Source organism: Dermochelys coriacea, chromosome 1, assembly GCF_009764565.3.
Source record: "Dermochelys coriacea isolate rDerCor1 chromosome 1, rDerCor1.pri.v4, whole genome shotgun sequence".
In the NCBI taxonomy this organism is placed as follows: Eukaryota; Metazoa; Chordata; order Testudines; family Dermochelyidae; genus Dermochelys; species Dermochelys coriacea.
In genome coordinates, this window is record NC_050068.2 from 135,245,271 (window position 1) to 135,271,139 (window position 25,869).

General features: G+C 37.7%; 2 protein-coding genes and 1 long non-coding RNA gene across 33 annotated transcripts in view; 2 read left to right on the forward strand and 1 right to left on the reverse strand.

Annotated features, from left to right (window-relative positions):
* OFD1 (OFD1 centriole and centriolar satellite protein) overlaps positions 1–12,753 on the forward strand; it is a 61,837-nt gene extending 49,084 nt beyond the window's left edge. For 10 of the 22 annotated variants that reach the window (XM_038387250.2, XM_043503928.1, XM_043503933.1 and 7 more), the window contains 6 exons: positions 83–183; positions 6,176–6,298; positions 7,848–8,005; positions 8,779–8,958; positions 9,971–10,041; positions 11,832–12,753. In XM_038387250.2, coding sequence (XP_038243178.1) covers positions 83–183; positions 6,176–6,298; positions 7,848–8,005; positions 8,779–8,958; positions 9,971–10,041; positions 11,832–11,877 — 679 coding nt within the window. In that variant the 3' untranslated portion in view covers positions 11,878–12,753. Of the gene's footprint in view, positions 1–82; positions 184–3,067; positions 3,232–5,512; positions 5,629–6,175; positions 6,299–7,847; positions 8,959–9,970; positions 10,042–11,831 lie in introns of those variants that run through there. The other 12 variants (XM_043503931.1, XM_038387244.2, XM_043503968.1 and 9 more) reach the window with 9 other exon arrangements.
* Positions 12,754–14,084: 1,331 nt separating this feature from the next.
* Positions 14,085–25,869, reverse strand: part of GPM6B (glycoprotein M6B) — a 148,715-nt gene continuing 136,930 nt past the window's right edge. For 5 of the 10 annotated variants that reach the window (XM_038387269.2, XM_038387261.2, XM_038387267.2 and 2 more), the window contains 4 exons: positions 21,413–21,584; positions 18,951–19,024; positions 18,533–18,598; positions 14,085–15,939 (listed from right to left, as the gene is read on the reverse strand). In XM_038387269.2, coding sequence (XP_038243197.1) covers positions 15,790–15,939; positions 18,533–18,598; positions 18,951–19,024; positions 21,413–21,584 — 462 coding nt within the window. In that variant the 3' untranslated portion in view covers positions 14,085–15,789. Of the gene's footprint in view, positions 17,580–18,532; positions 18,599–18,950; positions 19,025–21,412; positions 21,585–25,869 lie in introns of all 10 variants that reach the window. The other 5 variants (XM_038387272.2, XM_038387264.2, XM_038387271.2 and 2 more) reach the window with 1 other exon arrangement.
* Positions 17,577–23,431, forward strand: LOC122457859. The gene is made up of 2 exons (XR_006277539.1): positions 17,577–19,050; positions 20,633–23,431. It is a non-coding gene; the product is annotated as an uncharacterized LOC122457859 (long non-coding RNA).

Here is a 25,869-nt window from a genome sequence, read left to right on the forward strand (position 1 = left end):
GTCAAATCTTTACCTGCTGATATACTTGACATTTTGGTTATTAAACCTTTAAATTCATATTCTCTTTCCTCCTCACTTTCAGTCTTCGTAAACTGCAAGCTGATAATCAGGACTTCAATGACTCTTCAAAGCCAGAAAAGCTAGCATATGAGGACCTTGAAGAACATGATTCTTCTCTTAAATGTAAGCTTTAGTGTGTTTTTTCAGACAGTTACTTAGTAAATGGAAAGAGTAGAAGATATTGTTATTTTCCTTAAGGTTAACCATTCCTTTCAACCTAAAATTAGCAAAGGGTTAGTGGGGGTAGCTGAGGGATCCATATTAGAAAGAAATGTTGTTTAATACATTATGATGGAGAAGTTACAAGACCATAGTTTAGGTTATGTCAGAGATTTCAGTTTAAGCTTTTCAGATATTATTATTATTATTATTATTATTATTATTATTATTAAAATATTATGCAAATAGAACTGTGCAACCTTACCTACAGTGAGACAGTGTTTGTGTGTGGAGAAGGTGAATATTGAGGTATCAAAATTTGCAGATAACACAGTTGTTTAGGTTAATAAAGGCTGGATAAACTGTTATTAAAGCTACATGATTGGGTAGCAAATTAAACTCACTGTTGACAAATAGACCACCAGTTAAAGGTAGAATATGTCTCAAAGATACGGATGCAGAGATAAGGGGGAGGGATAGCTCAGTGGTGTGAGCATTGGCCTGCTAAACCCAGGGTTGTGAGTTCAATCCTTGAGGGAGCCATTTTGGGATCTGGGGCAAAAATTGGGGATTGGTCCTGCTTTCAGCAGGGGGTTGGACTAGATGGCCTCCTGCGGTCCCTTCCAACCTTGATATTCTATGATCAGCATTAGCTCCAGGTGTCACACTGTCTCAATTCATGCATTGTTGTTGGGGATCATAGAACATGGAGCAAAGGTAACAATTCCCTACTTGCTTTCCTAGGTATCAACACAGTATTAAACTTTAAATAAAACATCTCTAAGGTTGCTCTGTTTTCCATGGCAGACGTGCTGGCTATGTTGAGTGATGAGTTGATAAAGTGGGTGACTGTTCTGTGGATTTTCCCCTTAGTTTTAGTTATTTTAATCATCAGTTTTAATTCATTCCATTTAGTTTTCTTTTTACAGCTTTTAAATACAATAACTCCTGACCTAACGTCATCCCGGTCAACATTGTTTCGTTGCTGATCAATTAGGGAACATGCTTGTTTAAAGTTGTGCAGTGCTCCCTTATAATGTCCTTTGGCAGCCACCTGCTTTGTCCACTGCTTACAGAAAGAGCAGCCCGTTGGAGCCAGCTGGCGGGGGTTTGGAACCAGGGTGGACCGGCAGCCCCCCCATCAGCTCCCTGCTCCCCTAAGTTCCCTGTGCTGCAGCCACCCTGCAGGCTACCAGTTGTTGGCAGTTCAGCTGTCCCTCCCCCCACTGCCATGTGCTGCTCCTGCCCTCTGCCTTGGAGCTGCTCCTGGGAGCCTCCTGCTTGCTGTGTGGGGTGGGGGAAAAAAGGGGTGCTAATGTCAGGGTGTCCCCCTCCCCCCACACCTGCCCCCCGCTCCTGTTCCTTATCTCCACAGAGTGGGGGGGTAGGGGAGACACGTCAGGGCTCAGGACGGAGAGAGCTTGCTGGCAGCAGCTGCTGTCTCAACTTGCTGATCTACTTAAAAAGGCAACGTACTAAGAGTGGTGTCAGCATACTTAAAGGGGCAATGCACGTCTCTCTCTCTCTCTCTCTCTCTCTCTCTCTCTCTGCCAGGCTGTCTCCCCTCCCTCCATTCATGGTGCCTTGTAGAGTGTGAGGCTACATTAACAACAGTGTGTTAACCCTTGAGGGATCAGCCAAGTGCTAGTTCATCATTTAGCAGTAAGGCATTCCCTGGGAAATATCCCACCCTCTTTCACCCTCTGACTCCACCACCTCAACCAAGCTTCACAATCATCATTGCTGTGTACAGTGTTAAATTGTTTGTTTAAAACTTATACTCTGTGTGTGTGTGTGTGTGTGTGTGTATAGTCTTTTGTCTGGCGAAAATAATTTCCCTGGAACCTAATCCCCTCCATGTACATTAATTCTTATGGGGAAATTGGATTTGCTGAACAACGTTTCGCTTAAAGTAGCATTTTTCAGGAACATAACTACAATGTTAAGCGACGCGTTTCTATAGTTTATTTAACAGTATTTTACATTATTTTTAATGCAGCTTGCATTAGTTGAAATACTTCTATATTAGGTATTTCTGCTCATACAATTAGGATATGATGTTTATTCATTTAAATTATTAAATTACTTACTTTTACAGTAGATACTTTTAGAAACTGATTCTAATTCACCTATTTTTATTCCTTTATTTTACTGGATTTGAGAACAGACTGGATGCTATGGGTAACTGGGAAAACCAGGTGTCATGCCTAGATAGAATTAGCTAAATGCCTCCTCATCTAATTAGTGATGCACATGAACAGAAGGGATAACTTGAGATATTTGTACCTAGAGCTGGGTTCTAAATTAACTGTACTGACACCCAGTGCTGTGTTGGGTGTACCAGTGAATACCTCCATTGGCATGTGAGCGGAGGAAAAGAGCTATCAGAAAGGAGGAAGGGAGCAGAAAGAGAAGAAACATGAAAAGCATATGCCACGACCTGCCTTGGCATGGGCACACACCTTGTTCAATATTGATTTCTCTGTGGCACTTAGAACAGTCATTTTACCCCAGTGAACTTCCTCTCAGGACACTTGCCAATAAATATAGGCAATCCTGGCCGCTTTTCCTAACTCCGTTTTGAGGGCCCTGCAGATCTCTCCAAACTGACGACACCTTTGACTTCTGGGTTTGAAAAACCACTAAACCTCTATTTAACCAGATTAAACGTGATAATAGTGTTCAGTAACCCTTGTATTTCTTACTCCATTAGGGCAGTTGTCCCCAAATTTTGGGGCGCGTCCCCCTAGGGGAGCGCAGAGGAATGTTCAAGGGGATGTGGCAGGTCTTGATCCAGCCCCCGTGGGGGATGTGGAGAGAGCATCACCCAGCCCCGCTCTGTCCCTAGCTCTGCTGCACCCTAAGCCCACCCCCAGCTGCAGCTCCGTCCTCAGCTCCACTCCTGCTCCTGGACCCAGCTCCCGACCCCTGACCCCGACCGCGGCTTCTAACCATAGTTCTGGCCGTGGGTCCGGCTCCGGTGTGTGTATGTGTGGACAGATTCAATTACAGGTAAGGAGGGTGGGGCGCGATATAAAAAAATTGAGGACCACTGCACTAGGGAAAGCCTAATCTTACAAGAGCCTGGCAGTATTTCCCTTCCTGATCAAAGTCTACCTTTGCATCCCCCTCTGTGATCCCGCTCCCTCTCTCCTCAGAAGTCAAAAAACCAACCTTTCGAATTAACGCCTCCCCCCCCGCCCCCAAGATTTCCAAACAAGCAGTCTGGGAGGAGCTTCCACTAGAAGTCCAAACCTCTGTGCACCCAATGGCATGTGTTCTCTTTGTCCTATAACATACCCCATCATGCAGTTTTGTTTAACACTTATCCGATAGCATCTCAAATCATATGATTTCAAGTTAACCTTGTATCTTCTCCACTGCATATAAAAAGCAAAAAAGAAAAAGGGGGGAAATACAGAAAGCGGGGAAGTAGATAATGAAGGAATAAGACAAAAAGAGAAGAGAGAAAATGGAGAGAGAAAAAAAGGAGAGTATAGCAACTATATCAGCACATGGTGCCAGGGGACATCAGGAGACAGGAAATGCCCATCTGCCAGTCCAGCCTAAAATGGATTCCATCACTGATGTAGATAATTACCATGACAGCACAATTATTCCAAACTCATAGCAATAAAAACCTCTCTAGCACTCTTCACCCACTTGTAAGAACGAAGATACAGACAGAGCAAGATCATTTTTATTTTTTATTTTCTAAATAGTTAGTGTTGTTGCTTTCTGGCTGCAAATAAAGATCATTCTTTCTGTACTAGTAGCTGTCTTATTTTGGTCAATATATTATTGTTGATTATCTAGTTCTCTGTTTCTGCATGGATGACTGATTTTTAGAAGTTGGATCCAAGATATAGTAACTGAAGAACAACACTGATACTTCTTGCAGTGTGTTTTATGGAATATATGAACTCTGATACATTTATATGCATAATTTATTTTTTTTTTATATATATATATACACACACACATATATGGACATTTTAGACTTTGATTATTTAAAGATCTTTATGGTAATACTGTTTTCTGCTCATAGAATATTAGAAATGGTTTTGCTATTTAGTCATTCCTTTTGCCAATCTGTACACATGAAATTCTGCTGTTTCAAGCATGAGGAATACAAAATAACATATTGATGATGATTGTTGATAATGACTACAACATAAGTAATATCTGTGTTTAGGTAGCTATATCTTTGATTAATAATAAAGTTATTTAAAACTAATTTAAAAGAAAACTGAAAAAAACAGATGCTTTTAATCATGTTAATCATATGATGGGTTATCTGATGTACATGAAAGAGAATGAGATTTGTGTGTCATTATAGACAAAGCTGGTGAATCAAGATTGGAAGTTTTTCTGAAGATATGCTTTAGGAATTATTTTGGGGGAAGTTCTAGGGCCTGTTGTAGAGGAGGTTAGACTAGATGATCACAATGGTCCATTCTGGCCTCAGAATCTATGGATACCTATTACTAAGGTTGCCTGAGACTTCTCACTATAAGATCCTGTTTTCAGTTGCTTATAACATCGCCAAACTTTAACTATTTTGGAAGGAATTTTCTGTGCGAGAGGCATGCTTCAGGATGAAAAGTTTTTTGAAAATTGTCCCCTGGACAATGCATTATGAGACAATCTTTAATTATGTAATCACATTCTATTTTTTCCACAAGATGCCTGTCTCATTCAGTGCACCAGATAGATCTGCTCTGTGGATGAATCAGGGTTGTGTAGCGAAGAAGGCTGTTGTGTGTCAGACTTCTGCCTTATTTGTTGCAGTAGTTGGAAGGTGTGTAGTGAATGTGGCAGGGGATTGTAGGAAAAGAAAGGAAGGTCTTGTGATTAAGGCAATTGAATTCCAGAGTTCCTGTGTGATGCTAGGCAAGTCACTTAAGTGACTACCTGTCAGAAGATTGGTTTATGTTCATCTTTTTCTTGATGCCTTACTTGAGACATTTGGGTCTGACTTGCAGAAGTGCTGAACACACATTTGCAACTGAAGTCAATGGGAGCTGTGCTTGGAACATATAACAAGCTATATAATGCTAAATTGCATGAAAATCCAATGACCTAGGTTTCTCAAATTGGGCACCCAAAATTAGTGGATATTTCTGACTTTAATCTGTGCCTCAGTTTACCATTTGTAAAATGGGGATACCACTACCTTACCTGACAATGGTCTTGTGAAAATGAATTCTTTATTATTTTGTGAAACATTCAGATACTATAGGAATGCGTACCATAGAGAATCCAATGAAGAAATTAATACTTCTGTCTTCAGAGCAGGGTTTGAATATTGTGCAGTAAATAAGGCCTGGGGCCATACATTGAACAATTAGGAGAAAACAACATATTGAATAGCTGCTCATGAAGTGAACACCATTCATCCTGAATGAGGTGGGTCCTGTGGACAAAATAGTATGTGATCATGTAATCAAAGACTATCTCATAATGCATTACACACAAGTGTGACTAATTAAGGTTGAAAAGGCATTCTGGCATTTCCTAACTTCTCAGTGCTTTTAATGTAATTCTTTGTGAGGAGGGTGTGTATGTGTATAGGCACATAGATATAGTATGTGAGGGAAACCACTTGTTTTTACATTTTGTGGCTATATTTATGGATCAAATAAGAATTTTAAAAATCTTTTATCTCACAAGTATACGTTGATTTCAGTTGTGCCAGTAGCTTTAGTAAACACGTGTTGTTACAATCAGTTTTCAAAGCCAAACAATGCCATGACTATGATTAAAGTAGCAAGTGCAGCCTACTTGATATTTCTTAATGTTCAGTTAAATGGTTGAGTTTGGAGGGGAGAGTGCTTAATTAATGGCTTAAATTTATGTATTCTCTCTCCAAGCATTCCCACACTTTGTGTCCATTCCTTTGCCCCACTATTATAATTACGGAATAATGAGGCCATTGTTCAAACTTCTTCTCCAGATCAAGGGGACATTCCAGAGCAGTTTGAAAGTGATGATGTGTCACATCCATCTGGGGACAGCGTCAATGGGAGCAATGTCACAAACGCTGTGCCAGCAACAGCCACTTCACAGCAGGATTTAAGTGAGTTCTCAGCTAGGAAACAAAAGCCAATATCCTTTTTAGATGGCAAATGTATTAAAACAAAAAGCAAACAAAAATTAGCATTTTGTATTTTCCTGTATTGAAGTGGTTGAAAACTTTTCTCAAAGCTAGTGTTTAGGTACTAAAGAAGAAGGAATAATGCATCTTTGTTTGTTAATTCTTGACTCACTGTAGGATGATGATTTTCACCAGTACTTCTATTAACTTTGTTTTAATTTCATCTTTTTAAGTTTGCTTTTTGGCTTCTGAAGAGACTTCATTTTTTTGTTTTGGCCTCAATATTAATTTCATGATCTTTGCTTCTTTAGGGAGAAGCTTTCTTCAACATTTCTCTTAATGTGTGTCTGCATTTGCTGATTGTTTTGCATACCAATTCGCTCAGTATATAATCACTATTGTGAAGGGTGTCAATATAAAACCCTAAGAGATAGATAGGCAAAGATGGTTTAAATGTAGCATGCTTAATTTCTCCAGTGCTTCAGTATAGCTCAGTGGTATAATGGTCTGGAACATCTTGCTGGGTATGAAGGTAGTTTTCAAGTCTTACCCAAAGGTGTTGCTGTGGGCAGAAGGCTTTCTAGCTTCAAATAGTTTCTGGTATTTTTTGCATGTAACAAATTACTACTTCATAGAAGTAAATGGTCTTAGCATTTAAACTCCACAGGTTTAACTAGATTTATATGCTGTGATAATTTTTCCCTAAATAACTACTTTATAATACTTTGTATTTTTTTAACCTCTTCTATCCAAATATCTTAAAACATTTTACAAATACTAAAGAATTAAACCTGGCAGCATCCCTATGAGGAAGACAGGTAGGATCATCTCCATTTTACAGATCAGGAAATTGAGGCACAGAGAGGCTCAGGTTAACATTTTCCTACTATTTTCAGAGTAGCAGCCGTGTTAGTCCTACTAGAACCTAAACTAGGGCATCTCTAAATCCATATTGACCTCAGTGGGAGCTGTGTGTGTTTACCACTTCTAAGTCAGGCCACTTATTTAGAAGCCTACTGTAAATATGGATTTCATCTACTCGAGGTTAGACATCCAGATTTGAAAAAATTGGCTTAAATAACTTGCCCAAGGTCACTCTGGAAGTCTGTGGCACAGCTGGGAATTATGCACAGGTCTTCTGACTCCTTCTCCTCTGCTTTAATCATAAAACTATCCTATCTCTTTGGCTTAAGTCTTGGAGTTTCATTGCGTAACCAGTAAGATAAGAAGACCTAATAATTGAAAAAAAAATTGCCTGCTAAATTAGCTCAAATTAACAATGTTACGTGCTACATGTGTAAATTACACATCCAGATTTTTTAGGTTTATTATAGGTGCCATACAGACACGGTTACATAATCAATTTGCTGCTTACTTGTTTGTCTGTTTTCCGTCTTACCGTATCGGGACTACCAATTCACTCAATGTATTACCAAACTGCATGTCACACTTTATTTCAATAGCCAACACTTGCAAATCTTGATTACGGCACTTTTGTATTTCAAATGCCACAGAAATAATTTTGTTACAGCAGTGGTTGATCAAAGACAGTCTGAAGAACAGAAAAGAGAAGAGAATGAAAAAAAATGGGAAGAAGAAAGAAGAGAAAGAGAAGAAAGAAGGCAGAGAGAAAGGCAGGAAGCACTGGAAAGGGAGGAAAGAGAACTAGAAAAACTGAATGAAGAAATGGTGATGTAATATTTTAATTTCTGACAGGAATGCAACTTTGTTATAACATAATTTGAACTAAATTAACCACATCGCAATCCTAGACGACTTCCTACATTGTTTTTTCTATGTGAATTTAACATAGAATAGTTTATCCTGGATTTGCTGTCATTTATAATAGTTCTGTAGCTACATTAATAACTAAACTTTCTTGTTTCTAAAATTTCTCCCCAGATTAAAAGCTTGCTGTCCAGTAATTCATGTTACTATGTGATACTATTGTGTGACATTGGTTTCAACATGGACAGGGTTTGGCTTATTGTAAGCCAAAACTAGAGACTGTTTTCTAAATTGGCTCCCAGATTGGAACAAACTGAATGAAAAAATAATATGATACCTAATACCCAGTCCCTCAGGTTTTAGAGTAGCAGCCGTGTTAGTCTGTGTCCGGAAAAAGAACAGGAGGACTTGTGGCACCTTAGAGACTAACAAATTTATTTGAGCATAAGCTTTCGTGAGCTACAGCTCACTTCATCGGATGCATTCTCTACTTAGGTGAAACTCCCATTGACTACAATGGGACTTTGCCTGAGCAAGAACTGCATGATCTGGCCCATCCCAAAAGTGTGAGTGAATACGGTACATGTCACATTAAACACTCCATTCAGACTGGAGCACAGATTACTAGATTAGACTGGTAATGTACTGAACTTTATATATAAAACCTGATTGAAATATTTTTGAACTGGCTGGTCAGTTTTAAGTGTGTTGCTGTTTTGTTGGGTTTTTTTTAGAAGTTGATCCAAGATTCATTGAAAAGTGAAGAAGAAGAAAAAAAGACAAACCATGAAGTGGAAGAGTCAGAAATCAGTAATCCTGATGCTAAAGACAATTTGTGTGACCCTAGTCCTAATCCACTAGAAAAATACATGAAACTGATAGAGCAGAGCAGAGAGCAGGAGCTGACAAACAAGGTGATATACCAAAACCTACAGGCAGTAAAAGGGTGATTTCAAAGTGTGACTCTGGAGGACAATGTTTTGTCTGAATTACAATGTATCCATAGATCATGAGGTGGAGAATACTGTCAACTCAATTTGGTTGTCTTCATTTTCAGTGCAAAAGTTAGAGTAACAAAATGTGAGAAGAGGAGCTGGTTTATAATATAGTTAGTCAGTTAACTGTTGGATTTGTTTTCACGGTTGGAGATCCATCTTCCCAAGGGGTTTTGCCTAGGTCATGTGGGATTACATTTCTTATGTAAGGCTGTGCCCAGCTATATTGCATTATGTCAAACAGTAACACAGAACAATAGAATATGTGTATTTAATGTAGTTAGAAATTAATGGTTTCAAAATGTTGTATGTAAACAAAGGATAGTTAAAACTGAGGGCCTAATTTTTAAAGGGACCTTCTCTTGCATGTTCACTAATGGTATACATAATGCACCAAGACAGTAGCGCACACACAATAGAATTTATACTTCTAAAACCCATTTCTGCAGAAATTGGGTTTGCCTCTGTCACTGTCATTTATACATGTAAATGATAGTGCACAAAAATTGCAGGTGTGAAATAGCTTCTAGATGAATGGATGTCAAAAATTAAACATTTAGGCCTGAGAGAACAAGTAACTATGTGATTTTTAAAAAAAAAGTCCATTGAAGCTTTCCAGTGAATGAATTGTCATCAAAAATGGAATTTCTTGTGTAATAAAATTATTTTATAAGTTTCTGTTCAGAACTGGTTCACATTTTATGTCCCAAAACATCATTACTTTGGGATGTAATACCATATTACTGACAATGTGCTTGCTCTTCTATACAATGTTGTTTAAAAAGTCATGGTGTGCATAAAACTACATTGTTGTCAACAAATGCTATCTATGTGCTTAAGCTCTCTGTAAGATCATATGCTACAATAGTACTATTATGTTCCTAAAGTTAGGCCAAAGAACCAAATTTAATGCTTTTCTCTTGTCTGCCAGAGCTCCAAAAAAGAGGAAGTGGAAGAAGTATCACTGATAGAGAGACTCCTGTCTAGTGAAAAAGATGACAGGTCAGGCTGGATACGATTATTATTTAAAGCTGCGGTATTATTAATTGCTAAGGAGTCACAGAAATGGTATTTGTTACTTGAAAATGTGACTCATTTTATTAATATGATAGTTGTGGTTTGATTTATAGTTAACATATGTCTTTTAAAAATGAAATTCATATATAATTTTCAGACAAAGCTTTCTCCTGGACGAGTAAATCAAAAGCAATATGCTAAAGTTAGGTATCTTTTTAAGTAAAGTCTAGTTTTTTTCTTTAATTTTTCTTAGAAAAATGCAGCCCTCTTCTCTTGGGTGAAGAAATTATTACAGCATGTGCAAACAAACACCCCCATTTACAATGATGTTGTAAAGCCCTGCTGATTAGCCCTTCATCGATGGGACAGCAGTAGGCAACCTTCACATTGCCCAGAGCTTGAGAGAATTCCTGGGGGTTAATGACACTCTCTGTGCCTAACATCTCTGCAAGGCCAACAAATGAGTGCTAAATTGGCAGAGTAGGTTTGGTTATGTATATATTTGCTCATTTTGGCACTGGATTGTGACTAGCAATTTATTTCAGGTAGACCAGGAAATAGTTGTTGGAGAATAAAAACTCACTTGCTTCAGCTCTGAGCCAGATCTGAGCCAATGATGTCAAGGATTCCTTATCCCATCCCACTGGTCCCTAAGCCATCCCACCAAGCCCATGTTTTCATTCCATCTGTTAGATTTGTGGGGTTTTTTTTTCAATTGCAGATAGAAGTGGTGCAATGTTATGCTCGCGTGGATGGGCTTGTCTGAATTTTTCCATTAAGAGCTAATTGTTGAAGTAAATCTTGAACTATCCCTGCTTTCCAATGGTTATCCCTTTTGAGGTCTGATGATTGGTTGTGTTATGCTTAGAAGGTATTTGAAGGCTTTTTCTGCTAATGCTCCTGCGCTTCACCTAAGATGGTCTTTCCACTGAAATCATTGGAAGCTAGAGTAACCCTGGGACAGACAAAAACCAGCAGATGTAGCTGGAGTGTTTCAGTAGGAGTTTGAATGGTTTAATAAGTTACATGTACTCAAGTAGACGAACATTTATTGCCTAATTTAAATTTGTAGGTTGTAACTGAAGTACGTCTTCCTTACTGTGGCTGTGTTTACACCACAAGGTAGTGGTGTGACTTCCCCTGCTTGTGCTAGCTCTCTTTGGCAGCAGAGGCACAACTGAGCCATGCCCCTTAGAAACCCACCTGAAACTGGTAGATAAATACTCAGCCCCGCCCTGCTCAGTCTCCGGTGCCACTACCCAGGCTTCTGCAGCTACACTGCTATTTATACTCACATTGGTCAATGAGAGCTAGCGCAAGCATGTGTAGACGAGCAAAGGAAATTTCATGTCTTGCGCATAGTGTAGACAGTCTGTATTTCTCCCCTCTCATGCTGAACAGTGTGTTACTGTACGGTTGTGCATGAATGCCGACAATAAGGGATTCTCATCTAACAAAAACAGTGTATTAGCTATCTGCATTTGGGTTCACAAATAGGTACTCTTATTTTTTGGATGATTTCATTGTCAGACATTGCTCAGACACTGGTATTAATTTTCAAGAATCCACTTACGGCCTGGGGCTATTGACAAAGTCACTGTAATTTGAAAGGCTGAATTGTAAAGTCAGAGGTAGGAGGTTGTCTCTTCTTAAATCTCAGGCAAATGGAACTTTCTAGTAGGAAGGGAAGATATTTAGAAGCATGAGTAAATTTCAGGTAGAAGACTGCTTCAGAACCCATTCATAACTCCTTTTCCCTTCCGTCCCACATTTAGTGCTGCAGGCATCTCTCATGGAGAACCGGATGAAGACTTCTGGTGAATTGCCGCTTCTATCTCCTAATGACCAGCACAATGGAGGATGTGTGAAGTTATGTAAACAATCACTACGCCACAAGAACTGAATATTTTCATGCACAATGGTTTCAGCTGGGGATCAAAATTAAAGTTTAATATGTTCATATTAAAAAAATAAGCCTTTTACAAAGACATTATCCCAACTGAGAAATTTTAGATGAATCTAGTATGACTGGTAGTACTAATAGCTGCTAAAACTGTAAGCACATAGCCTAACCTTTGTGTTTTAAGCTTTCCCATATCTTCATAAAATATTCTAGGAGTCACTACAGCCTGTTGATCAGAAAGTGTGTGTGTTTTCATATTTGTGGAAAAGCAAAGGTGCCTGTATTATTAGGATGTAAAGCAGTTCAACATTTTTTCAGGTAAATTAGGTGGCTTTTAAAAAATACCATCCTGCCTTAAGAGAAGAAAGTTTTAAAGATTAAATGATAAAAATGAAACTCCAAACAAAGTAGATTTGAAAGTGATTGTCTTTTCCAGCTTGCTTACATTGCTGGTTTCACAAATGGCATGTCAAGCTGACTATCTGCGACACAAGAGCTCAGATATGCTGATTGTGATTTAAAAATTTTACTGCATTCTGATAGATACCTGATAACTATTTCTTTGAGACCTTTAGATTAGTGTAGTTTTTCACTGAGAACTTGTTTAAGTACTTTTCTACAGAAGCAGGGGAAGAAAAATACACTTTAAAAGGTGATCTTCATACTGTTTCACTGCTTGTATCTTAAATACTCCATAGGAGTGGATATAAACATGACTCTTAATCCTCTTCATTTTTTTAGGTTTGCATTTTATAGACTGTTCTGGTATTTTATAATAAAACGTGTCAACTGTGCTCTGTGAAGTTCTCATTATTGAGGAACAGAATTTCTAATTAGTAATAAATGTAAGTACTCTGGTTTGTGGGTAAATATTTTAAGGCAGCAATATGTACTACTCCAGAGGTTCTCAAACTGGGGAGCAGGGAGGAAGAATGAGAAACTTTAGGGGGGGAAACCCTTACTGTACACATTTTACCAACAGCAATGAATAACTAACAAAGCTGATTTTTCGAGATCCATCAGATCCTCACTTAGTGCTGTACATTTCTGTTCAGATGGCAACAAACTTTGTATAATGGTATGCAAACTTTACGTTAATCCATTTTTGCTATGATGGGGTATGTGCATTTAATTGTAAGCAAGGACCACAATCGCAGTTTTGCTTTTATTACAAGTGGATTGTTATCTCATTTGTGCAACAGAAACAATATCTCAATTGAAGCACCACTGCTGCATATGTACTTGTGTGGCGGGAGGTGTAAACTACTACAGTCACAAAGAAGGGGCGGGGGTATAATCAAATAAGTTTGAGAACCACTGTACTATACAGTAGGTATAGTGAAGGTGCAACTGGTAGTGTACTTGAGTTGGGTCATGGTTACTGATAACACGTAACAAGGAAAAAACCCTGCTAACTCTGCAACCACTTGAGTCCAGCTAATCTTTTTCTGTAAAACAGTGCATGAGATTTTTAATAATATATATACAAACTGACTGATTCTTCATTTAACAATTAACTATTGGTAAGTCAAGTTGGCCATATTTAAAAGTTTGTATCCTTTTAAAAAAAAAGCAAACTGAAGGAAAAATGTCATTTCTCTGCCTTAAACTTTTTTTAGTAAATTAATAAATATTTAGCTCAAGAGAATATTTACAGGTAACTTCACAGCAGAGGCGAGTGATTTGGGATAGCAGCTGAGCATTGAGAGGTTGGGACATTTCCAATTTTATACAGCTCACAAGAGCCAAATATGAAGAAAAATAATTACATCATGCACATGGCCTCTGCTATCCTATATGTTTATAGCCCAGAATACTAGTTTGATTTTAAGAATTTATGAAAAACACTTTGTTGCGTGATGTGACTTGAATTTGTTCATTAAAATGCTGGAGCAGTTGTGGGCTATTATCACCATGGAAACCTCTATAGCCTGTGGCATGACACCTAGAAGCAGAGTCCTGGTCGCATTTCTTTCCAATCTGGTGATATATCCAATAAATATTGAATTATTTTACTCAGGATGAACTTGTCAGAGATAAATTCATTCAAATAAAGTAAACTTTCTCACTCTTTAGACAGTTATAGCTATAGAAACAATCTTAAAATAAGAATAGACAAGTGGTGTGTCTTATCTACAAATATTTATTATAACACTTGGATATAGCTACAGGAAGCCCTTGGCACTGATAGAAAATATTGATTCACTGTTAGGTTACAAAAATTTATACATAGCAAAATTTAATGCTCTTTACATAAAAATAGACTACTTGAAACTTCCAGTAATAGCTACATTGAACTAGAAAAGAATTAGGCTTTAAGACACTGCCTCCATTACCCTTATGCAAACACTGGGCTAGAACATCACCTGCATTGTTGTAGAAATGTTTCTCCTTCATGCAACAGGTAAAACAAACACTAGGCTACGCTGTCATCTGATCTATGTACACTTTGCCCCTTTTTTAAAACTGTCAGATTAGACTTTTAGGCATTTAACCAAAAAAATCCAACTGTAAGGTAATACTTGAAAAATGTCTGTCCACATCTTAATATTGACTTAGCTAAAGAAACGTGTGCTTCCTTTTTATTTTAATATTCAGCCAACAGTCAAAACTAATCAAACCACACATTAACTTAACATGGGAATATAACTTGACTTTACCCTTTTTTTTTTTTTCAAATGACTGATACTTGATTTTTTTCCCCCATATTTATATATTTTGTAAAGAACAAACACCAAATATACCCATCACTAATACTCTGAATGTTTCTGAAAAAACAAAATGAAGGCAGACTGCTATGGGAAATGACTAACACGGCACCAGATTTTTTGTTGAACTCCACCCTTGCTTTTTGTGATTTATAAAGAGAAAATGAATAAGCACTGACTAAACTTAAGCACCGAAGTAGAGAAAGGTGGCTGACCAGTGGTCTGCTTTATGGGTGTATCTTTTATAGCTTATGTGAACCTGCAAATTCACTAGTCTGCTCATTTGGAATAGTCAAATCAGTTTCATTTTAATAAGGTAACACTTTTTGCTTAATAATACAGATAATGGTCTCCTGCTACTATAAATGCTAAGGCATTTATAGAAAATAAACATTAAGGCAAAGCTGACATTTATTTTCAAAGAAGGGGATCATTATCCTGATAGGCATTTACATTCCATCAACTAGTTAATAAAAATAATTAAAACTTGGAGCAGCTGAGCAATTATTCAGCACCCAGCTTGCGCAGATAGTAAGTGCAGTAGAATGACAGTGGCTCACTATAGCATTATTGAAAAAGATGTGGCTCTGAAAATGGACTTCTGTCTTCAGCCCATAAAGTGCTTTTAGTTAGACACTTGCCCTTTTATGAATCAGCTGGTTTATGACATGCTGAGATTGTATCAGTAAATAAACATGAGCTATGAGAAATTTGATGAGCTAGCCACAGTTTCATTTGGTATAAAACTGGAATAATTGTTTTATCACATCTCACAACTGTGCAATTATTTATGGCCATAAATCTCCTGCTACTACAATTTTGTAGAGGAGCTTTAGGCCACAAGAATTAATACCAAGAGTCTCAAAAGGATGACTGACCAGTCACTTGTTACAAAGTGTTGCCTTTTAAAATGGCTGGACTGAAACCTCTTAAATCTGTACTAAAGAAAGGAAGGTTATCCACTGGAAGGTTTCCCTTTGAACATGTTTCAGGAGCTTGAATGTGAAGTTTTTACACTTCTGTATTAGATTGTTTGGTAGACATACATCTGTACTGCAGAGCAGCTGTTTGATGATTTGTCAGAACTACAAAATTCTTCTGTTGAATTACTCTGGCAAACTTTTATGTGTAAGAATTGAGTTGCTCTTTTGACCGAGACTGGATATCTTGAAGCTCCTGCTCTTCTTTTGCTTTGATATCTTGGTAAGCTTGCATTTTGCTTGCATCCTTTAAGTAGGCCCAGTTAGAAGACAGTATCATGAGGAAGTGGATCTGGAAGAGAAGGGTGAGCATGATGGCTAGTGAGCATGTCAAGAGGCAAAGCGAGCTGCTAGTCAGATTAAGACATTCATTAAACAAAAAACAAAGTTATTCTACATTAATAAGCATTCTGTTAAACAGCACAGAGGCTCATTTCAATTAACTTCTAGAATTTTGCATGCTTATCTTCTAGTTTGCTTATTAAAAACTAGCTAGAGTTAGTATGCAGAAGTAGTAAAAATGAGTGGAAGTTTTACTGATCAGTTAAAATGCAACACAGGAAAAAAGGAAGTAAAAATAGAAGCAGCTTTTTGCATTTGGCACATATATACTCTGAAGCCTAGAGTCGATAACTGATGCTTAAGTTTCTGGTGTTTTTCTTTAAACACATGGTAGTGCAAAGATTCTGGTGAGATTTCCCTCCCATCCCATTCAACCCCCCAAAGAAGCCTAAAATTGTAAAACATTGTTTACTATGAATAATAAAAAGCTACATTTTAACATGGGGAAATTAAATAAGGAAATGCGAGTCCAAAACTATAAGCAAAAGCATGTAATCTGAGTTAACAAATCTTAGTGGTGGCATTTTTATAACTTTTTTTTTTTAAAACTCCCATTGTCTACTTTCAGGTAAAGTTTGAGCATATATAGAAATTGTTTCAGTTTGCACAGTAAAAATCTCTTGCCATCTTCTTTTCACCAAATTTCATGCAAGAAAAACCTACATCTGAAAACACCTTGATTCTTTTGTGCCTTTTCAGCAGTGTTGGTCTATGCACAGTTTAGCTTCCCATACAGTCAAACTTATATTTTGAGATCTGGCTACTGAGAAATCAGTTACTACTTCATAAACAGTACCAGCACAGAAATTACCTAATGCTGTTTCTTACAGTCAGTTTGGAGTCCAAAAAGGAAAGTGATTGTTTTACGCAGCGCAAGGGCATGGTATTTTCTTTTTCCAGAGAAAGCATGATTTGGCAGTTGTTTGAACATTTAGTATTGAAGTTTCAATTCTTGTAGAGTTTCCTAAAGCCTCACTAATAGGCTGCATCTTGTGACTTTGTCATCCATAAATTGGAAATACTGGCAAATGTATATGGAGCCTTTTTTTAAAATACATTTGTAAACACATGGTTCTGTATGTCAGTCAAACAGCTATGCATTAGCACTCTTCTAATCAACCTGGTCCCTTGTACATCAGCTATAATGTATGCTTTATTCTTACTACTGAAATTAGTGCACAGGAGAGAGAAAAATAACTAATCACTGGCATTTAAAAATTTGTTTGAGAGATAACTGTTAACATGTCTTTCATTTAATAACTCCTGTCTTCAGAGGATGATTTGCAACATCTAAAGTAACTGAATCCTCTCAACGTTTAGAAAATAGCCAGATCTCATCCACATCAAAATTCATATACAATAAGTCATTTTATTAATCTGATATGCTAAATGATGCTTACTGAAGCTATTTACAAGTTACTGTAACAAAATTGAAAAGCTAGACTCTTAGTCTAGGGTGTCAGTGGTATTTCAGGCTATGCATGCAGCTCTTTACTGGGCTTATGCAATTTAGAATTTAGTGCAGCAATCTTCCCGACTCTTAAACTTCAAAACAGCATAGTTATATGTGGTAGCCATCATGTAGATCAGCTGGTGGAAAAGAACAAAATACAGGAGAGTAAGACACAATAAGCTGACGGCTCAAGCCCTCTTGGGCAATTTTTTGATCAATTCTATGACAGACATCACTCTGTCTCAGATGATGGTTCAGGACTTGTAGTAAGCAAATATTTTGCTACTCCATTTTAGATATAATCTACAGTCTGGCCTGGGGCTGCTACAGTGGAAGAATAGTGACTATTACCCCTGAATTTGGCTAATGCAATGTTAAAAGTTGATAGCTTCAATAGTCCCTTACTGTAAGGAGAAAAAAGTGAAACATGCCATCTTGTTAATAGCTAATTTCCACTTGCTGCCTAAGTAGCTTTTGTAGGCCCAGTACCAGTGACCTGACCTAAAAAGTTTCCTCAGTTCAGACAAGCAGAGTAACAGGTTTACATGCTACCCTTCACTAAGAAACGAAAAAAAAAAAGGGAGGGACTGGGGAGAGAAATGGCTCAAGTTTAAAAATCCCAGAAGCAGGATATTTCAGAAGCAAAAAGAGTCAAGAAGTTTGATTATTTCCAAAGCTCTGAAAAAATGAACTTCAAAAAAATAAAAAACCTAACTTCTTATGGCCAGAATTTTGGATTTTTCGGCTTGAAATTACCAGAAGTGGGCTTTGTCCCATCTAGAGTCAAACTGGAATTGCAAACTACAAACAGAGTAATTTATCAAAGCTATTAAAAGAGTTGCAATAAGCAAAGTGCTATCTCCTCAAAGTTTGCTTGCTTTGTTATGGAAGTTCTAATTTAAGAAAGCTACATTGAGGTGCAATGCACCTAAATAATGGTGACTATGCTACAAGCTTAAGTGCAACAGGTCGCTCCATTTTATTTGCGGTATCACTGTTTGCAAGGTGTTTCAGCTTTTAACAATCAGATATTTTAAAACATTAAAGGAGTGTGTTAAGCTTCATTAGAAATATGGAGGATGTTACCCACCAGGGCTATGACAGTGGCACCAGCTCCAGCACAAGCCACAATGAACAGGTGATAGGACATGTAGAACTAGAAAAGAAGAGATTAAAACAAATATTTGAATGATTAGAGGAACATACAATTGAATCTGTTTGCCATTTCAATGGAGAACTCTAACACGGACAATTTTTGTAATTCATTTTTTTCTCTATTGCTCTATTTATGTTATGGTTATTTATACAACAGGTAGCCCAGAAGACTTAAATACAGGGTTTTTTTTCTGGCTTTGAATGGCAAGAAGAAAGATGTTAACAATATTGATGTTTGCCACTGTTGCATAGATGGTGGTTTTGGCAGGTTAGTAGAGGCTTCTGAAAAACGTATTTATCTTCCAATATGACTTTCTTTGGCTTCTGCAATAGCCCTGTAGTTTGTATTGTACCTCATTTGTGTTGCAGATGTTCTCTAAAATTGGCCCACAAGCCCTGCCTGGTACAGCATTCCAAGGGATGATACCTGAAACGAGGACACCAGAGCAAAATGTACAGTTAGTTCTAAACAGCCAACATATCTTCCATTCCTCTCAAATCTTATTCCTCCCCACCCACATGCTAGTTGTGTTCCCTTACAGTGCACCCACATGTTGACCAGTACAGGTTTGAGTTGGCAGGAGAAACTACAAAGAAATTGCTCTGATTGTGCATTCTCCATACACCAAGACTAGCTGCTGCTTGCCAAACGTTCTGAGATGTAGGTTTCCAATATGGCAGCCAAATGGTGATCTTACTCACTCTTGGCCTATCATATGTGATATGTGATTATGGGGGGCAATTTGCACCTCAAAAGGTACTGGGCACCTTTCAGAATTGGGCTCAATACTGAAGTCCTTACTAGGCCAAACCACTACTTGAATAAGGCTTCAGGACTGAGTCCTACCCAACAGAATGTTCGTATTTTGGTGTAGCTGGTGGTAGGGAAGAATTACAAAAATACGGTGTTTCCTGTTTCATTTCCACTGGGTAGAAAACATTTTAGGTGAACCCTGGCACGTATAAATCCAATACTTCCAGACACCTTTCACTCCCATAATGCACTAGATTTATTTACTGACCTTGTTGGTTTTTAAAGTAAATGAGATCTGGAAGCTATTAAATGTTTAAACTTTTAGGCCCATAACAGATGTAAATCTTAAATACAGGTAAATATCTTTCAGTAGTTTTAAACTGCCGCTGATCATTTTAAAATATATTAATGTCTGTCTTCACAATACAATTTAAAGAAGAGTTTTCAACACTATTAAAGCAGTTCAAACTCTGCTGGCTGGAGTTAGTGATTGTGGCAAAAGTAGACTGTATGAACATGAATTTATCTTAAATTGGTACAGCTGCAGAAAAAGCTTCACAGGATTTACTCCATAACCACTTGTAGTTCTGCTTTGCAATTCCAAAATACACAGCAACAACCCAAGTAAATACTGTGGTGGGGTACTAATAATTCCTTAGACAAAGACATATGTACTGAATGTAATTGTTCCATTCTGATGTGCATATTTGGAGTCTTGCACATTTACACTGGATAAAATTTTATTCTGGATTTTTGTCAAGTTGCATTTGGATGGAAATTGGAATTCAATTAAATGTACAAAAACTTTTTTTTTTTTTTACTAGTTAAATAAAATTAAATTGCTGGATACATTCAATAAACAAGCTTATCAAAACACTTTGCAATTAAAAATGAGTTATTAAGGTCATTCATTTTAGTTATTGAATTGACAGACTGTTTCTGGACTGTCAGAGGTATTTAGGTGCTTAAAGATGCAGATATGCACCTAATCCGCCACAGCACTTTTGAAAGTTGCACGAGACACCTCACGCTCATTGAAATAAATGAGAGTGGGGTGCTTAAATTGCTTAGGGGCTCTTGAAAATCCCATGAGGCACCTACCTCTCATCGTTTTCATTGAGAGTTAGGTGCCTAGTGGAATTTCTGAAAGTGCCATAGCAAGTTAGCATGCCTATCTGCATCTTCACGTGTCTTAAATACCTTTTGAAAATCTAGCCCCATGTCCTTCACGTTTGTTGAGTTAGTAGATCTCATCCTCTACCACCTTGTTTTTATTCATAGATTGGAAGAGGAAAACAAGTTTACCTGCTTTCAACTACCAGTGGGTTTGCCAAGTTTGAATGAACTAGTCCAAAAGAAGAGAATATTTTCTCTGAACCTGCTAGCTAAATTGAAACCGAAAATAGTTAAGCCAGAAGCTTTTCTGCACAACAAACTGGACTTAGTCACCCCACGGTAGAGGCTGAAAATAATACAGATGCTTACTTAATATATTATTTTAATGTAACATTTTCAAGCTTGAGTTGACCTCAAAAGTTAAATATTTTCTGCCCGATTCTGCATATAGTGAAAAAAGCAGCACCCTTCCAATAACAAAAATTAATTAATTTGAGGACTGCTCATTGTTGCAGCATTTTATAATTTAAATTTTAATAGATTATTGTAAGTTTAGGTCTTAAAATAGTTAGTCATAATTTCAAATTTTAAAAATCTGTTTAAAATAAATAAATAAATATATTCAATTTTTTTGATATTTTAAAAAAATATCTATTTCTACCCACTTTGTTCCTAAGCATTTTATTTTGAGATTGTTTTATATTTAAACCTGATATAATAATATGGGTAACAGCTACAAAATCACTTGAGATACATGACTTGCCTGTTCAGTTAAACTGAGTGCATCTGGAAATAGGTTAGTGTAAACTGCATGAATTGGAAAAGTAATGGCATTTTCAGAGATACCATACTCTGCTTTTTGGTTCATCTGATAAGACAGACAAACCAACTGAAGAGAAGACAAAGAAAGAGGATAAAGAATTTAATCAGGATTAAAATAAGTACCATATTGCCTGACATCCACGCAGATCTGGTCCCCTGAAGCTGTCATATTTGTCTGAAGTGATTTGATGACTTCACAAGTTGACCATATGTTATAGAACATAAAGACAGGCACAGCAGAAAAGCCAAAGACCCCAAGCCAGGCCACTCCAAGCACATATGTGAGGAAAACAAACTAGGCAGAGAAAACACACATTTCAAGTTTAATTCTCTGAAGAGAACAGAATGAATATGCTCTGTCTTGGAGGAGGGGTATGTATATTTTAAATAAGCTCCTACAAGTCATTTTCAGGAAGTTAAACATTAAAAGCCAGTTGCCATACAATGTTTCCCTTGTAAATAGGATCTTTTGGGCAGCAGAAAAATGACCAGGCCAGCATTTCATTTCTTCCTTCTGTCTTCTTTAAACAAATACTTGGCTCAAAGGCAGTAGTGAAAAAGTAGGACTCAAATGCTCCATTTTTCATCTGTCTGCTTGAACAAACAGGTTGGTCTTCTGAAGGAGCAGTTTACTAATCACGCTTAGAATTCAGAAGTTTAGAATTCTTCTAAAACCAGGGCATTCTGATTTTAAGTTAAAACTAATAAATGCCAACAAATCAAATGTAACAGATTTTAAAAAAAAATTATATACCAGATATATAAGAAATTCTCTAATTCTTGCCAGCCGTACACTATACAGGGGAATCAAATCATGCTTGGCTCTCTGGAGATATAGCGGGGTCGATTCTGAACATAAATGTAAAGAAACCCATTTTTGTCTCCCGAAAAATTAATCTGGGTTCCTAAAATGAGATGCCAGAAACCCTAACAGCTACCAGGGGCATATCAACTAAGACAAGCTGTTTTAAAAATGTTTTAAATTAACGTGACAAAAGATCATAAACATGAGATGAAAAATCTATAATCCCTCCTCTTGCAGGGTAGAATATCCTTGTAGAGGATGTCTGAGATATTAAACAGATACTACACTTGATTTTGGCTTTGGAAAGGCCCCTAATTCTATGTTCTGAATTGTTTGCCAAGCTGAATTTTGCTTTAGAGAGTATCATTAGAGAGGTGTGGTTAAAACACTGGTCTGCGCTTCTGGAGATCTGATTCAGTTCCACAATCTAACGCAGACTACCTGCATGACTTTGGGCAAATCACAATCTCTGTGCCTCAGTTCCCCGTGAGTAAAAGAGGAAAGTAATGTTTCTTTTCTCACATTTTCTTTGTTGTCTATTTAGGTGGTGAACTCTGCAGGGTAGGAACTGTTTTGTTTTGTTTTTGTTTTTTTGGGGGGGGGGGGTTACTTCTGTGTATATTTAGTGTCTAGCCCAGTGAAGTTCTGGTTGAGGCCTCTGTGCAATACCATGATACGTATCAATAATACATTTAGAAAGCACTAGTCCCGTATCTCTAGCTTCATTGAAACATATGTACTGATTATATTGTAAACATTATATCTAGGTACTGAAAATACATCCTTCTAGTTTGTATTAAGGTGTCACTAGCAGAGGTGAAAAACTGGTTTTGCCAGACAAAGGGACATATTTTCAGATGTTTGCCTAGATTCCTATGTAGATTAAGCATTGTAAAGCCAATGCAATGGAAACTCCTGTGGAAGTCAACAGGAAAAACAGGTCAACGCGGGATGTGAAACAAACAAGAGCATGGAAAGACACCTTAGAGCCAGCATCCCTGGAAAGAAACCACAGGGATCATCCTCTCTTTGGGGGAGAAAACAGTGAGTTTGGGGGAATATAAGAAGCAAAAGGACATTTTGTCATCCTTCACTGAGGAAGCTAATAGGACCATGCTTTTTGCATTCATAAAGTTGGATCCTGGCCATGTGGGCTAGTGACGGTGAGAGGTTGCTTTACATGAGAAACTGCTTTAGACAAGGATTTTAACCTTTACAGTTAAGTTTAGACTGTAAGAAGTGTTATACCATTTGTCTTACATAGAACTTGTTCTCATTATCCTTGCTCACTAGCTCTTAAATCTTAATCTTTGTAAATAAACATATTTGTATTCATGCTAAGAAGAATCTAGTGGTGGTTTGTTATAAAGGATCTGATCCTGAATTGTACCACTCCATGTGTACACTGTCTCTTTGGGGACAGCTTACCTGGTAATTGCTGTGAGTGGCTGGATGCTGCAAGGAGGACTCAGGGTTTGGTGTGTACTTAGCACTAACCTGCACAGGGAGGGCAAGGTCTGCGGCAAGACCTGGAAGTAAGTGCTTGGTGGACAGAGGCTGTTGGTTTCAGGGAGATGACCCACAGTAGGCATAAATAAGATTGTTTCAAGCTAAGGGTATGTAGCGGCAAGGTATCTCGGGCCCCCAGGCAGGAATCCCACATGGGTATTGTTTTGTACATAACATTACCTTTTTTCCCATTTTAGCATATAGCCAAACTCTGCTTTTGCAGCAATGACCATAAACAGATGTGAGATTGTGATGCCAGGCCGGACCTTTGTAAACCCAGCCTACCTCAACCTCATCAGCCTTTGAGGAATTAAAGCTGTTCCTGAAATGTAACTGCTTTGGCCTCTCCAGTTGTATTGGCCTCCTGCGCAGCTCAGCGTTTAACTTGGCGGAATTCAACATCAGTGAAACTGGTTCCAGACTATTTACTATCACAGTCATCCACATTAGCTGTAGTATTTCAGCAGTGTCCTGGTCTTCCAGTTGGGACTTGGGACTAGTAGCGTTAGCCACTGTACAAATAGTATAGAAAGACAGTTCCTGGCCTGAAGACCTCACAGTCTAGTGTGAGACAAGGCAATCAAGAGGTTGTGACAAACAAATGGAGGGCCTTGGGAAGGAAGACAAAGCTAAGAGTGATGGTAACCTGTGGGTACACAGACCAGCTACGAGCACCGCTCAATGCTTCCAAATCAAAGAGGTGTTTTTTTAAACTACATAATATAAATAAAATAGCTATCAGAATCTCCATGGCCCTCTACCTAGCCATTGTCAGGGGCAGTTCTCCATGAGCATCATTGTAGAAATGGATCTGAAGGACAATAGTGTCTGAGTGGTTGTATGGGTTAGTTCAATGAGGAAAAGAGTGATCCAAAAGAAAGTTAAGATCCTGCATGGAGAGGAAGGAGGGTTGAGGGGGAGTCACTGAGGGAGAAGAGTATTCCTTAGGTAGATGGGAGAGCTGAAAGACAGAGCAAATTTGTAGTGGAGAAAGTCCACATGGTCATGGACACTTGTCCAGAGACACTAAGCAGCACGGGAGCAAGGCAAAGAGAATTTGTGGATAACCCAGAGTTCATTCGTGGGACGGATTTTGCAGTGGAACAGAGAGGCAGAGAAGTCAGGGGGAAGGCAGGTGCTTGCATAAGGCGTAAAAGTCATGGATGTTTATTTCTATAGGGCCAGGCTCTTCATTCATACTAAACAGTACTTCACTCCAGAGGTATTCCCATTGACTTCAGTAAGGATATGACTGGGGGTGGGCAAGAGGGGGGCTGGTAGATAGGTTTTTTTTACAACATAAATATTATGGAATCCTTGACTCCTATGACAGCCAGGAAAAATGCAGCCTTACTGATGATCTGATATGACTCCTCTTTATAGCACTGGCATCCAACAATCATTCAGGAAGCTTGGAAATCTAATATATCTGCTAGAACTGAATCAGCAGAATGGGAAGAGGGAACTGGCTGCATTGGCAACAATTACATACAAATTGTGATTGCCTAGATCTGTAATGTTACTAATTGAACATAAAAAGGGAAATGTCTGTGTAACATCATTTTAATCGTTAATGTATCTTCTTAGAACTCTTACTACTACTTGTCACTTCTAAATTCCCACATTTTATGATGGTTCATGTAGCATATTTGTTGCAATTTCTACCTCTACTACTACAGTAAAAGAGAGCGGTTAGATTTTTCAAAAAGTCAGGAAAAACTACGTTTTGCGCCTCATTTGAACATGCATTTATCACAGTTGCCTGCAACATAGATATATGCATAAGGAGATGAATAGTCACTTTTTTGATTGCAGTTAACTAACTTGCACAAGTAATTATGCACTCAAAGTGAATGTGCAAACGTATAGGCATTTTTGACCTTTGGAAAAGAAAGCCTTCAATATAACTCAGTTGTCATCTTTAATGTCACACTTGCCAGAAAATAAAATGCTTCAAAAATTAAAAATTACACTTTTCAAAAAGCTAATAAATTAAGTCAATTAGGTATTAAATAATACCGTTGAAAATTTACTCTTTGTTCAATACAAACATGCTATTCCCTTTCTTGGCTGAAAAAACTCTACATTTATACGCAATATGTTTTAATTATTAAAATGCAATATAATTACACCAAAAGCCTCTTCACTTTTCACCCACACTTCCTCCTGGGTGATCCCAGCCATATTCCTTTGCTTTCTTCATAACTATCAGCTTTAAATTCAAATTTTCAGAGACAGCTTTGAAATCCTGTCTCAAAAACATTGT